This window comes from Danio aesculapii, chromosome 25 (genome assembly GCF_903798145.1).
Source record: "Danio aesculapii chromosome 25, fDanAes4.1, whole genome shotgun sequence".
In the NCBI taxonomy this organism is placed as follows: Eukaryota; Metazoa; Chordata; class Actinopteri; order Cypriniformes; family Danionidae; genus Danio; species Danio aesculapii.
Window position 1 is genome coordinate 33,430,328 of NC_079459.1, and position 14,909 is coordinate 33,445,236.

The window sequence follows — 14,909 nt, forward strand, 5'->3', positions numbered from 1 at the left end:
AGTCCAAAATCCCCAATAAATACTAGTCCAAAAGAGTCAATATCCCCAAACCAAGGCCATCAACATTCAATTCCAGCTAGTCCAGTAAACCCAAGTCGCACTCCAAGTCCTCAAAACTGTAGTCTATCACCTTCAATGCATCATCCATCACAGAAATTGTTTAAAGACTCAAAAGACATGAATAGATCTACAAGACCAGAATCTCAACATTCAAGCCCTAATCCTCAAATTGAGGGTGAGCTTTTGGTAGAGTTAGAAAGCAAGCATCCAACTGGAGCGATTGAACCAGAAGCAGCTCTTCAAGAAGAAATCCCTTACACAGTCATAGATGATGTTGATCTCACTTCTGATTCGGATGAAGAGGAGGATGGTAAGGGGGAAGAAATTGATGAATTGCATGAGCCTGCAGTGGAAGAAAGATTTTCAAAGCAAGCATCATTGCAGGTATTCTGAGGACAATGGATAGAATAGCTGTAGCATGTGGATAAGACCTTGTGGTTTGTAGTTGTGGCTTTTAGATTAGCCATAATTAGGAGACTAGGGCTGCGTTCCAGTCCAATTTTATATGCCCTTCACTTGCTAACTTCCCTCCATCTTTATCCCTCAGGTGTACGTCATTGATTATATTACACAACTGTCCATTACTAGCGCTGCATCTAAATGAGTTTGAATGGAATGTCCTAAACCAGGTGTCCTGGAGTGCTGGTGTCCTGCTAAATTTAGATCAATCCCAATGCTGCAGGAGTTGGGTAGTTTGCTGAAGGTGCAGCTGCCGTGCAGTGAGGGGTTTGCGTCTTTAATAATTTACGACAGTTTGCATTCATTAAACAGAATGAATGATTAATATATCCATATGAAACAATCCTGTAAAAGTCACGTCTCGTCTTCAGTTTCGGGCTCTGGTGCGCTTGGCACCCACACTATGCGTACCGCACCAAAGCCCAAGTGAACCGCGCTCTGGCACACCTCTTCCAACCAGGCCAGGGCCGGCCAAGTGAACCGTGTCTGAGCCCTGATTCAGAGCACTCACACTTCTCAAACGATCTAGGAAAGGGCCTGTGAACGGTTCGCATAGCATAGTGTGAGTAGGCCCTTAGACATACATGGTCTAGCAAATCAAGCTTTTACTAGGCCTTTTAGAAACATCCGTGCGGGTGTGTTGAGGCAAGTTGGAGCTAAAATCTGCAGGACACTGGCACCCCAGAACCGAATTTGAGCACTTCTGCCCTAAACCCTTGAGCACTTGGGAACTACACTGTTGTGATGTCACAATCACATTTGCATTCTGGGACATATTGGTGCGGGAGTGGACATATGAAGAGGACTCGCAGGCTTCCCTCATTCACTTTATGAAGTGGAACGCACTTTAAAATGGTGGCAGGATTGGCGCTAATAGCATAGTGGTTAGTGTGTTGAAAATAAGCCCTGTGGTCCTCACGGTGACCCGACTTCAATTTCCGGGTCGAGGTCCTTTGCCGATCCTTCCCATATCTCTGCTTACCATGATTTCCTGTCAATAGTCTACACTGTTTTATCCATTTAAGGTTAACCACCCCACAACTCCACAAAAAAATGGCAGGGATTCCCTGAGGGAACAAGACAGGGGAAGTTCGCGAGTGCCTGTCTAAAACTGGAGTAGAACGCAGCTAAATTCTGAAGATACAGGCATTATAAATCTATTGTTGGTTATCCCACTCGTTTCATGTCTCGTCTATATCTCATTGAAGTACACGAACAACTTTTTCTGAGGCATGTGTAAAATGTGTTTACATTTATTTGCAATCTTCTTAACAGGAAGAGGTCTTAACGGAGGATGAGGATGAAGAGGAGGATGAAGAAGAGGAGGTTGAGAGGGAGGAAATATGTGAAAAGGCTAGGGATCCTCAAAATCGTGGCTCTAGCAAAGAAAAGAGCAGAGGTGCATTTGCATTGTTTGGGGTTTAAAGTTTTGTTTCCATTGATTGACCTTGTATGTTGCCTGACTAGATGTGCATGTTTTTACAGATTTCCTTTCAGAGTTAGGGCTTGAAAAGGAAGACGAAAACGACGACTCTCCCTGGGATTCAGAGGTCAGTCGTAAGGCAAACAAAGCAAACCTGGCGAAATCTCCATTCAGTAATACAGTTATCTGGTTTAATACAGTTATCTGGTTTAATACAGTTAATTTGGTTTGGTGGTTTAAAATTCCATGTAAAGATATTGTAGTTATATTATATAATAACAGCCAAATAATAATCATGTTGTAGTTTGTTATATTTATTAATTATTTGAAATAAAGAAGTATGAAACAGTGGAAATAATGTTATCAGTTATTTCAAAAGATATAATATTTTATTTAACATTTATTAAATGTTGTATATAATAGCTGTATTATTAAACCATATATATATATATATATATATATATATATATATATATATATATATATATATATGTATATGTGTGTGTATATGTGTGTGTGTGTGTATCTATATATATGTGTATCTATATATATATATGTATATATATACATATATAATTAAAAAAAAAAAAATTTTATTCACATTAAATATAATTGTAAAAACAAAGGTAAAATTTAGAAATAATAATGATTGATAAATTATTTAAATGCTTTTTAAATTTATTTATATTAAAAAAAAATTTGCAGTTTTATATACAAATCATTTTACTATTTAATTAAAATAAGATTCATTTGTATTTATCAAATGTATAAAATATGTTGATATTTTTTCTCCCCATTACAGTCTGGTTCTGAAAGCCCACAGAAAAAACAGGCCAATGTTTCTCATGCTCCTTCCAAATCACATAAATCCATGTCCAGTATTTGTGAGGAGAACAATGAAGGTATGTAAAATATATATTTTAATGTTAAAAAAAAATTGTGTTTTATAGTGGAAAACCAAACTTTTATCTTTTGCAACCATTTCATGCTTAATATATATATATGCAGAGAAGATTGACATTTCCATTGCTTCTGCTTAACAAACACAAAATGCAGGTTTCAGACAATAATTTCATGATCTCAATTGAATTCCTTTGTAGACTTCTTATACATTCCCTCCTTCGTAAGAGGAGGGAGGGGTGTTAATTTATTGAGAAGTTTAGACCAATCAGGAGGCTGCAGGCTGATGGGTAGGCATTCATTACTGTCGTCCTGCTGGGTTAATCATCACCCATAATCCCCTGCAGCGTCACATTAACGTCCTGTCCATCCTGAATTCAGTCTGTTGTCATCTGTGCATTAACGGCATGTGATATGACACGGCATGATGCTCAGCTATTCTATATCGTTTATTCCCATTAACCTTTGTAACTGAATGGTGCAAGAACTATTTTCGTTGGGTGTTTGACGGGCATCATGGGAGACCTCCATTGCTGCATGTGCATGTCTGTGCACTCACTGGATGGATGCTTGTCTTTGTCCATTTTTATTTTAAGAATTCGTAAAGATATATGTTTGATGAGGATAGATTTAAGCTTTGTGCATTCTTTACTTTCAGTTGTAAAAAATGATGATGATGATGATGATGATGAAGATGATGAAGAAGAAGAAAAGAAAACAGAAATACCAGTAAGTTTCATTTTAAAATAGCAATTCTTAAAACTTATTATTATTATTATTCAAAGAGATATGCAAATTGCATGATACAAATCAAAAGAAAACAAAACAACCTACAAGACACCCAGATTTGTGTGTGTGTATGTTTGTGTGTGTGTGTGTGTTTTTTTTTTTTTGCAATTTCTGAAATTGATAGGCATTACTCAAATAAAGGATTAATGTTTGCAATGCAGTTTTTTTTAACAATGCAATGATAACTACATTATGAAGGGCTTTGTTAATTTTTAAGTGTCATAACCATTTTATCCACCACAGGCCTAATGCTGATGATACACAGGGCAACTTTTTGAGCAATGTTGCGGAATGATATTGCTTGGCTACTTTTCTATTAAGAATAAGCAACAATATTGTATCTGCAACCCTTTACCCAAATAAGTTACCTTGTATCTCATCTGGGTGCCCGTTTATGGCATCATTTCACCAAGTTGCCTGCAACATTGCTTCAAAAGTTGCCCTGTGCATCATCAGAATAAGAGCTCATTCACACTTGATGTGTCTAAAAAAGCGAGAGGTATAAGTTGAAAAAAAAGCACAGTATAAAGCACGAGGGTATCTGGACACAGCCACAAAGCGCCTGTAAACCCTTGCCCCACCACCAAGCTTTTCTGATTTGGCCACTGCTATGGAACTGACAGTGATGAGCGGCGCATGAAAATCTTTAAACATCAAAAAATGCTTCAGAAAACGAGACGTGAGCATAACGGTCACACATGTCCATCAAACACATGTTTACATAGAAAAATGATAGAAAAGTAGCACATTGGAAAAGAAAATCACACTGTGTGTGAACAGCCCCTAACTCTCTCAAAGTATTGTTAAATAAAAAAATTTTAAAATCTGCAAAAATATTGAGATGTAATTTTTCATCAATATCGCAGACGCCTAGTTTAATGTTGCATAACATATTTGTAACATATTTAGTTACATTGGGTTTATTAGTATTAATACTTTAAATATCAGTATAGCTCAAATCATGGAGCATGTGAGTAGATTATGCAATGCTAGTGATGGCAAGATCATTTTTTTAGCTTCCAGGGAATGCATTAACCAATTTAAAAATAGATTGCTGTAGTGGTTAGTGCATCAACACATGGCACTCCGGTGCTCATTCAGAGACCTGAGTTCAATTCCCGCCTCGAGGTCCTATGCTGATCCTTCCCGTCTCTCTGCTCCCCATGCTTTCCTGACAATACTCTGTACTTACACAGCCGTATCACCCTGCAGCTCAAGACCGGTTACTCTCTAAATCTAGTCAGTACCTGGATGGGAGACCACATAGGAAAACTAGGTTGCTGTTAGAAGTGGTGTTAATGAGGCCAGCAGCCAGGGGGCGCTCAACCTGCTGTCTGTGTGAGTCCTGATGCCCCAGTATAGTGAAGGGGACACTATACTGTCAGTGTCTTTTGGATGAGACGTTAAACCGAGGTCCTGACTCTCTTTGGTCATTAAAAATCCTATGGCACTTCTCATAAAGAGCTCAAATAAAGAGCAGGGGTGTAACCCAGGTGTCCTGGCCAAATTCCTTCCATCGACCCTTACCCATCATGGCCTCCCAATCATCCTCATCCACCGAATTGGCTCTTTCACTGTCTTTCCTATCCACCTGCAGCTGGTGTGTGGTGAGCGCACTGGCGCTGTTGTCCTGTGGCTGCCGTCGCATCATGGATCATGCACATTGGAGGTGGTGTGGAGAGACCCCCCCCCCCCCTCATGATTGTGAAGTGCTTTGGGTCTATGGCCATACACGATAAATGCGCTATATAAATACACATTAAATTACATTACTGTCCTATCCATTAAAGTGAAACCCTAAAAAATAGTTATTAAATAAAATATTAACATGAATAAATGACAATAAATGTTCTTTTTTCACAGGCTAAAGTGATCAAAAGGGAGCCAGTGTCTGTTCTGAGTAAGCTGATGGATTCAAAAGAAGCTAATAAGAAAACAGGTCATTTCATTTTCTTAAACACATTAATATATATTATAGCATGCATCTATTTAAACATCAATGTTTCATTACAGATCTGATGGAAGAGCTGGGTTTGGGGGATGCTGATGATCTTGAAGGTAATCTGAATGCGTTTGCTTTATTCTCAATTTTTATTTTTTCTGAAATCATTTTTGACTCAGTGGATGTTTTGTATGTCTGATGTGTTCATGTTTTTATCTCTAAAGCAAGTCATCAACGGCCTCCAGGTCAGACGCTCAAGCGCTAGTGCTCGGTGTAGCTTTAGTGGACATGTATAGTTCTGCTAACGTTTGTAAATATGCGGTGCATCTCAATCAGTTCCCAAGGTTGTGAATCAGTATGTCATGAGCACAAATTCAGGACTTTTACTACTACACATTAGGATGCTGATGATGATTTGAGAATGTCCTCATTGTACGACATATGTATGTATAACTACGGCCAGATGGAATCTGCAGGCATTTTTAACTACTTCTGCTCAGAATTTTCTTAATAAAAAAAATCTGAAAATAAATAATATAATTAATGTAATATAATGATTAATGAATAATAATTAATGAAATATGATGAAATGAAATATAATGAAAATAAAAAAAAACATGAAATAAAAATGAATAACTTTTAAACATTTATTTAAGGTTTACTATGCAATAACAAGACAGAATATATTACATTACAAACTGTATTGTAAATAAATCATAAAAATGTGCATATTAGTTCATAATATTACTGGAATTAACATGAAAACTGAACATATTTACAGCATCCTAACTAAACACAACGTGACACGATTCCAGTAACAAGCATTTATCTGTCTGCACCAAATGTGACACGACAGAACAGAAACATTTTAATGTTAGCCACTACACTCTTGATGAAATGGTAATGGTTATAGTCTAATTAATACATATTTAACCAATTATTTAAAGTACATAGACTGAGGTTGTTGGAGTTTTATTTTCAAATGTCTTCTAGTTTAATTTTCAAGATCTGAGGTGAATTATCTGCTGCTGCTTTCAGTAGTATGGCAACAAATTAGATTAGATTAGATTAGATTCAACTTTATTGTCATTACACATGTACAAGTACAAGGCAACGAAATGCAGTTTAGGTCTAACCAGCAGTGCAACAGCAGCAAGTGCAGGATACAGGTATGAGTTATAAAGTGCAGTTATAGAAAAACTATGGTGATATTTACAGATGGATGTACTATCAACATTATATACAGGTTGTATTAGCTATGAACAGAGATTTGCATAAATGAATATATGTACAGGATGCTATTAATAATCAGGAGTGGCAGATAGATAAACATAATTACAAATTACAAATGTCCATGTGCAGTGGGTATGTACAGTTCAAGTAAATGAATCAGTGCAATGAATATGTGCAAACTTTAAATGTGCAAATGTTAAATAGTGCAGTGATTGTGAGGAGTATAAGTTAGAGGAGTGTGGGGGGTGTATTGGGGGGGCAAAAGAGTCAGTGAGGGGCAGAGTTCAAAAGGAAGACAGCTCTGGGGAAAAAGCTGTTCCTCAGTCTGCTGGTTTTTGTCCGGGGGAGCCTGAAGCGCCTGCCGGAAGGCAGGAGAGAAAACAGTCTGTGAGCAGGGTGAGAGGTGTCCTTAAGAATACTGCGTGCTCGGCGCAGACAGCGTTTCTTCTGGATGTCCTCAATGGCTGGCAGTGTATTCCCTGTGATGCGTTGGGCAGTTTTCACCACCCGCTGCAGTGCCTTACGCTCAGCAACAGAGCAGCTTCCATACCAGACTGTGACGCAGTTGGTCAGGATGCTTTCTATTGTGCAGCGGTAGAAGTTCACCAGGACGGCTGATGAAAGCTGGTTCTTCTTAAGTTGCCTCAAGAAGAATAGGCGCTGATGAGCCTTCTTGACCAGGCTGGAGGTGTTGGTGGTCCAGGAAAGGTCCTTTGAGATGTGGGTCCCCAGGAACTTGAAAGATGAGACAGGCTCAACGGCCATCCCATTAATGTGGATGGGATCATGCGAGCCTGTTCGTCCCTTCCTGTAGTCCACAATGAGCTCCTTGGTCTTATTGGTGTTAAGGAGCAGATTATTGTCGGTGCACCAAGTGGCCAGATGCTGTATCTCCTCCCTGTAGGCAGTCTCATCATTATTGCTGATTAGACCAATCACTGTGGTGTCATCTGCAAATTTGATGATGGTGTTGGATCTGTTCACAGGCCTACAGTCGATTGTAAAAAGGGAGTAGAGGAAGGGGCTCAGCACGCAGCCCTGTGGTACACCAGTGTTGAGTGTGACGGTGGTGGAGCAGATGTGGCCTGATCTAACATTCTGAGGTCTGTTAGTCAGAAAGTCCATAACCCAGTTGCAGAGAGACGTGTTGATATCCAGGTCTCTGAGTTTGATCAGTAGCTTAGAGGGTATGACAGTGTTGAATGCTGAGCTGAAGTCAACAAACAGCATTCGTGCATAAGTGTTTTTATTGTCCAGGTGTGTGAGTACAGAGTGCAGTGCTATGGAGACGGCATCTTCTGTGCTCCTGTTGCCACGGTAGGCAAACTGATGTGGGTCCAGTGTGGATGGCAGAGAGTCTTTCAGATGTGCCAGGACCAACCGCTCAAAGCACTTCATGATGATGGGTGTGAGTGCTACAGGGCGGTAGTCATTCAGGCATGTTGGGCTGGAGTGTTTCGGCACTGGCACAATAGAGGTGGTTTTAAAGCATGTTGGCACAGTTGCTAGGTTAAGCGACAGGTTGAAAATGTCTGTGAACACCCCAGCGAGCTGTTCTGCACATGCTTTGAGGACGCGCCCAGGGATACCGTCTGGTCCAGCAGCCTTACGCACATTGATCCGACTCAGTGCGGTGTAGACTTCTGAGGAGGTGAGTGTGATAGTTGAGTGGTCGGTTGAGGAAGTGTTCCTGGTGTAGGGTTCTGTATTGTCTCTTTCAAAGCGGGCATAAAAGTCATTTAGCTCGTTCAGAAAGGAGACATTTGTGGCTGTGGGGGTGGACTGGCTGGGTTTGTAGTTGCTGATGGCCTGGATGCCCTGCCACATGCGCCGAGGATCAGAGTTGGAAAAGTGCTCCTCTAGCTTTAGCTTGTAGCAGTGCTTGGCCTTTTTGATGCCCCTCTTCAGATTAGCCCTGGAAGTGCTGTAGGCCTGTGCATCCCCTGATCTGAATGCAGTGTTGCGTGCCTTCAGCAGGAGGCGCACCTCCTTGTTCATCCATGGCTTTTGATTTGGGTATGTGGTGATCTGTTTCTGGGTTGTAACACTGTCTATGGTGGTGTTGATATATTCCAGAACAGAGGAAGTGTAACTGTCAATGTCTGTGTGAGAGCCACATGTGGCCTGGGAAGCAAACATACTCCAGTCTGTGTGTTCAAACCTGTCCTGGAGTGTGGAGTCCACCCCCGCTGGCCACACTTTGATGGTCCTTACTGATGGCTTCACACGGTTGACGATGGGTGAGTATTTGGGGGTGAGAAACAAACAAAGGTGATCTGAAAGGTGAACAAATGTTGCATAAAATGGTGTCAAACTCAGATTGGCAGCATTTACACTGAATAAAGCACATAATCAGTACCTGAGGTAGTCAATGTCATAGCAGTTTATGGTGTTATTTTGCTGTGATGTTGCGAAATAGAAAGTTACTCGGGACATAATGTAAAACACATTTACATAAGAAAATAGACTCCATGATGGGCTAAAAAAAAAAAGTGTAGAAATGTGCAGATTTCTGTGAGCACAGATTCCGTGTGGGCCTTTTTATAACCAATAACAGAACAGATTTTTTGCAGACATGCATTTGTATACTGTTAATATTAGGGATGCTCCGATCGATCGGCTGAAAATCATATTTAATGACTCAATTGGTACTCGCCAATCTGGCCTATCTCATGAACCGATCGCAGATGTTTGTTTATGAGTTTACAAGCAGAGGAAGATGCACGTGCGCTCCCCTATATTATACATAGCCTACAGCAGCCACAACACATGAGGATGTGAATGATGCATGGGGGCGTGAGTGATCGGTGTGCTCACATTACAACGGCTAAAGTATACACACGAATTGCATGAGTGATGGTCTCTTTTTTGCAAGTACAACCATTGTATATCCAACACAATCTCACGCAATTCATAACTTTTTGATTTAGTGGCTAATTCATAAAAATTCATATGATCTACTTCGTACAATTTAGTACGATTTGCTCATCCCACAGTGAGGGTTGGGTTTAGGGGTGGGGTTAGGTACCACGCCTCCTTTTTAAAATCGTTCAATTTCGTACAACTGAACTCATACTAGTTAGCCACTAAGCTGACAAAACGTAAAGTACGTAAAGTTTTCTCATGAGATCAGGCTGGGATATCCAGTGTTTTGAGCTGCTGTGACACAAGGGGAGCGATAGCTCCTATCTAGTATCTCATCCAACCTTATGACCTCTCCCGGAAGTTCCGTGAGTCTCCCCCATATTCATACCGGCTCCATGATCCCCAAAAATTAGTTAAAATACCCAGAAATCATGGCAACGAGAGTGAATGAGCAAGTGAACAGATCGCAAGAAGAACAGTGATGTCAGTGATGACATGTTCACACCTAAATGGTTATAAGAGACATGTTTAAGGTATTATATGCAGCATCCTTATTTATTCTCTTAGGTACACTTAAGGTTCATACTTGGAGGGAAAATGTGCTTATTGCATTATAAAGCTTGAAGCATTATAATCGGTACGCTGTGTCACCCGATCACCATGACAAGGAATCAGTACTCTATATCAGCTGCAAAAATCCTGATCTTAGCATCCCTAGTTAATACAAAAACTATGTTAAAGATAAATACTAAGATTGTTTCATATACCCGCAAAATTTCAGCCATTAATCTGTTTTATACTACGTGTCTGTTGAATGCTGGATTGTGATTGGCTGATGACCATTGTATAGACCCTTTTAATGTGGTGATGTCATTGACCCATGAGCATTTCCTGCTTATTATCAAACTATTTCATAACTTTAACAAGAGGCAATTAAATCACAACCTAATGTTAAAACAGCTATCATGACATTATTTAGCAATATGTGGCTCTTTTTGGATTCTCAGAAGCTTTAGAAATTAAAAATGTAAAACAGGAAAGAAGTTGGGACCGTTGTTTTTGTTTACATCCATCAAAATGGTCTATTGTCAGATAAACGTACAGCTAAAGTAGTTTCAGTCATATTTTGACCGCATTACAGCTTCATATCACCACGCTGTATGATTTCAGTCATTTCACACCCAACAACTGTCAAAATAATCAAAACAAAACACAACAGAAGGCTTTGGATAAGATATGTGAGAGACTAGTCCTACACACATGAGCAGTTTGAGGACAAAAACCTGACAAATGTCTCAAATAAAACATCTTAACAGTGCCTTAAAGTGTGAAGATCATAGTCAAAGCTGAATAATTGACTCTTGTTTGTTGAATTATTAGAAAATAATGCACATCCGATGTGTAACATGCGATTGGTCTGTACTTAGGTTTGTTTATGCTTAAAATTGAATTAGCAACAGTTGGTTTTTTCAAACCGTTTCTTGTGTTTGGTGAGTTTTTGTTCAGGTTTTATGCTTAGAAATTCTCTTAAGTTAACAGTGAGCACCAATGCTTCTTGTTTTCATGGTCCATTGTTTAAACTTTTCAGGGAACGAAAGTTTCTGGAGGAATTTTGTGATTGAAACAGCCCTTAAAATGGTCGAGCTGATTGAGACGCACCCATAGCCATGCCTAGAGCTAGTGCGCTACATTTAGCTTAAGCTATTTTCCTAAACACAACTCCCGTCATTTCTCAACTATCAACTGTGAAATGACAAAACAAATTGAAAATATATACTAAATGCTGAACTGGCGTAGGCGGAAATAATTCAGCTTCATTATGGTGTTGGTGGTGGTGAAAAAAATCTCTTCATTTTCTCTAAACCTCCGTTTATCACTGGTTTTCTTCACTTCTTAGATGCTTCAGACTGGGACTCCGCCAGCACCACCAGTAAGGCCAGTAAAAACCTTCCAGTTCATAAGCTGGAAGAGGAACCCGTCTTTGAAAGCCTTGAAACTTCCGCCCTTCCCATAACACACCAGCAACAGGACATGGACACCAGGGAACATGAAGAAGCCAGTCCTGAAGTAGATAAACCTACAAGCTTAGACGCAGCACCTCTGCCTAGTCCACGATCTCTCAGCTCAAAGCCTCGGCCACTGCCACGACTGCGTAACAGTGACTCCAATCACAGGCCGGAGAGTGAAGGTGAAGCCTTTATAATGATGGAGAATTTCCTTATAAGTGCATATAATGATGTTTGAGTAATTTGGTTTATTGATGCACAGAATCGGACTGGGATACAGACAACTCCAGTCCAGCCAAGACCACGTTTTCACTGCCAAACGTCGCTGCTGACACAGGTGGATTTCTTCAGTTTGAAGACACATGATCAGTGTTCATTATGATTTTTACTGGGTTTTATATTTTACACCAATGTTTGAGCTGAGATTGTAAAATTTTGCTTCAGTTCATCAAGAGGAACCCAAAGATGACCCAAAGAGTGAAAGCAGTTCTGACGCAAGTGATCATGAAGATCAGGTGGGTGAAGTCTCATTATAAACAAACTTGGAAGACATATATTATTTTAAATTCATTTATAATATAAGATTAATTTAGCATTTAAGTACTGAAAATGTCTGCATAAGGTGTGTCACAAAATAAATTGCACGTTCACTATGCATCATACCTGCCCAAAACAAAGCAAATGATCAGATTAGATTAGATTAAACTCTATTGTCATTACACATGTACAAGGAAACGAAATGCAGTTTAGGTCTAACCAGGAGTGCAATAGCAGCAAGTGCAGGATATAGGTATGAGTTATAAAGTGCAATTATAGAAAAGCTATGGTGATATTTACAGATGGATGTAATGTGAACTTTAGATAAAGGTTGTATTAACTATGAACAGAGATTTACAATGGATGAATATATGTACAGGCTGCTATTAATGATCAGAGGTATGCAGATTCAAGATGAATTAGTGCAACGTAGTGCGTTTGAATATATGCAATTTTAAATATGCAAATATTGAATAATAAATAATGCTGTGTTTATGAGGAGTGTAAGTTATGAGGAGAGTGTGGGCGTGTATGAGGGGGGTAAAAATGTTGGTATATTTTCATGTTTGATACAATGTTGAGGTTATTAAACAAGCCCCATATACAAATTTGCTCATAAGTTATGTTCAGGTTGACTGAAAATGTGGCAAAACAGAGAAAAATAAACAGTTTATTAAGCTAGCTAAAATTAACATTTAATTTGGAGAATGTCACTGTAGTTACCAAGGGAAAAGTAATTAAGCACTCATTTATTTTTCACATTCACCATTTCTTTCTAATGTTATTGCATTTTAATATTGTTGTTCGGTGTAACTTTTTGAAAGGATGATGGTATGCAACTGTAAATAATGTATATTGTGAAGTATTTATATATTTATTTATACATTTTTTAATCTGTAGTATCATCACAGACATTTTTCAGTAATAAAACATTTAATTAGGTTTAATTTTTGCATTTTAGCATAGTTTTTTCAAAAAGTAGAAAAAACTCTGCTTTTATCTTATTGAATTCCTTCTTGAAAGTACAGACTTCTTCAGTGATGTGATTTCCTCAGTGGAATTGTTTGTCAGTGTCATCACATGCTTCATTTGTGATGTATTGAACTTAAATATGGTGTTTGTGACAGTGATGCTGTCTTAAATGTTGCCACAAGTCACACACGCCTGTCCTTGTCAACCACACTGGTTTGCTTTTTCATTGTTAATTCTATTCTTTTGTCTAATTATGCAAAGGCAAAAGAGGCATTTCAAGCATCTTCTGTAGACATAAATAGTCCATCTAACCATGAAACACTGGAGCGTTTCCAACCAATTTCTCCAAGAGAGGAGAGAACGGATGAGATGCCCTGGGAGGATCGCTATGAGAAAATCTGGGTGGAGAGCGAAAAGAAGGAGACCAAATCTCAATACAAAAATGTAGCCGCAGAACTGAAAGAAAGATTCGGAGAACTGGAGCACAAGGAAGAAGATGACCTTTCAGAGCAAGAGGAACCGAAAGAGATGGAAATAAAAGCAGATGAAGAAGATTCCAGTGAGGATGAAGGAGATCCAATAGTGCGACCCATCGCCAGAGCGAGAAGTGCCGTGCTTTTGCCCATCCCGGAGCAGAGAGAGTCAGGATTGGAGGATTCGTTGTCTGAAAGTGTTCATCACACGATTAGCATTGAGGCTAGCGATGCTGAGCTTCCAAGTGATCCACACCACTCTCAACTCATCTCAGAAACCTTGATGAAGCCAGAAAATGGAGCAAATGATGATGGTGATAATGAAGCTGATAGAGAACCTGAATCTGATACTCAAGATGTTCCTCAACCGTCATTGCTTGTTGATAATAAGCTGGAAATCCCAGATGAAGTTGTAGAAGTGCCCTCTTCTGAGTCTGAGGATGTTGAAGAAGGCCTGTTGAAGTCCAAACTTGAGGTAGGACGCCACAGGAGACTCAGACTGACCTGTTTGAAGACTTTTGCCTCCTTTTGTCTTCTTGCCCTTCATTCCTTGTAAACTCAAAACTGAGTTTGGAAAAATTTTCAGCTTCAAAAAACCAAATGTCTGTTTGTCATCTTGTAATAACACTGACCAGATGCTGATGGGCCAAAATGACACAATGGTTTACTTTCTTTAGTTTTGATCATTGTTAGCTCTGTTTTAAACAATGGGAGCTGCCTACTTAGGCCCGATCACACCGAAGGCGCTTTTTGCAATGAGATGCGCATTTTTTAATGGTTTTCTAATGAGTTTTAAGCGTTTGCTGCACCTCCTTTTACCATTGTGCTCTGCACCTGCAGTTGAAAAAAAAGTCAACTCTGAGCGGAAAAACCACACTACGTTAGTTGTGTCATTTTTCATTTTCCAATCAAATGAAAACTGAGAATAAAGAAATGTTTGTGCTGTCAAGACAGCTATGGAGACTTTTAGGGTGCTTTCACACCTAAACTTTTGTTCCAGAACCTGGCGCGTTTCCCTAGTTAGCGCAGTTCGTTTGGCATATGTGAATCCAGCAATCGCGCTCGGTTATCCGCCAAAACAATCGGTCCGAGATCGCCTGAATGAGGTGGTCTCGGCTCGATTGAAACAAACTCTGGAGTGGATCAATTGTAGTCAGGAATCAAAACGATCCAAGCCCGGCTATATCACAGTGTATTATGAATATGTAATAGTCATATATACGGCTATATGAATTATGAGTAAGGCGGGA

General features: G+C 39.4%; 1 protein-coding gene across 1 annotated transcript in view; it reads left to right on the forward strand.

The window, feature by feature from the left end:
* Positions 1 to 14,909, forward strand: part of si:ch211-272n13.3 (ankyrin repeat domain-containing protein 26) — a 79,667-nt gene that overhangs the window by 18,066 nt on the left and 46,692 nt on the right. The window contains exons 12-21 of the mRNA XM_056451662.1: positions 1,795 to 1,918; positions 2,005 to 2,069; positions 2,745 to 2,844; positions 3,501 to 3,571; positions 5,495 to 5,570; positions 5,645 to 5,689; positions 11,569 to 11,859; positions 11,940 to 12,014; positions 12,122 to 12,192; positions 13,448 to 14,134. Coding sequence (XP_056307637.1) covers positions 1,795 to 1,918; positions 2,005 to 2,069; positions 2,745 to 2,844; positions 3,501 to 3,571; positions 5,495 to 5,570; positions 5,645 to 5,689; positions 11,569 to 11,859; positions 11,940 to 12,014; positions 12,122 to 12,192; positions 13,448 to 14,134 — 1,605 coding nt within the window. The remainder of the gene's footprint in view (positions 1 to 1,794; positions 1,919 to 2,004; positions 2,070 to 2,744; positions 2,845 to 3,500; positions 3,572 to 5,494; positions 5,571 to 5,644; positions 5,690 to 11,568; positions 11,860 to 11,939; positions 12,015 to 12,121; positions 12,193 to 13,447; positions 14,135 to 14,909) is intronic.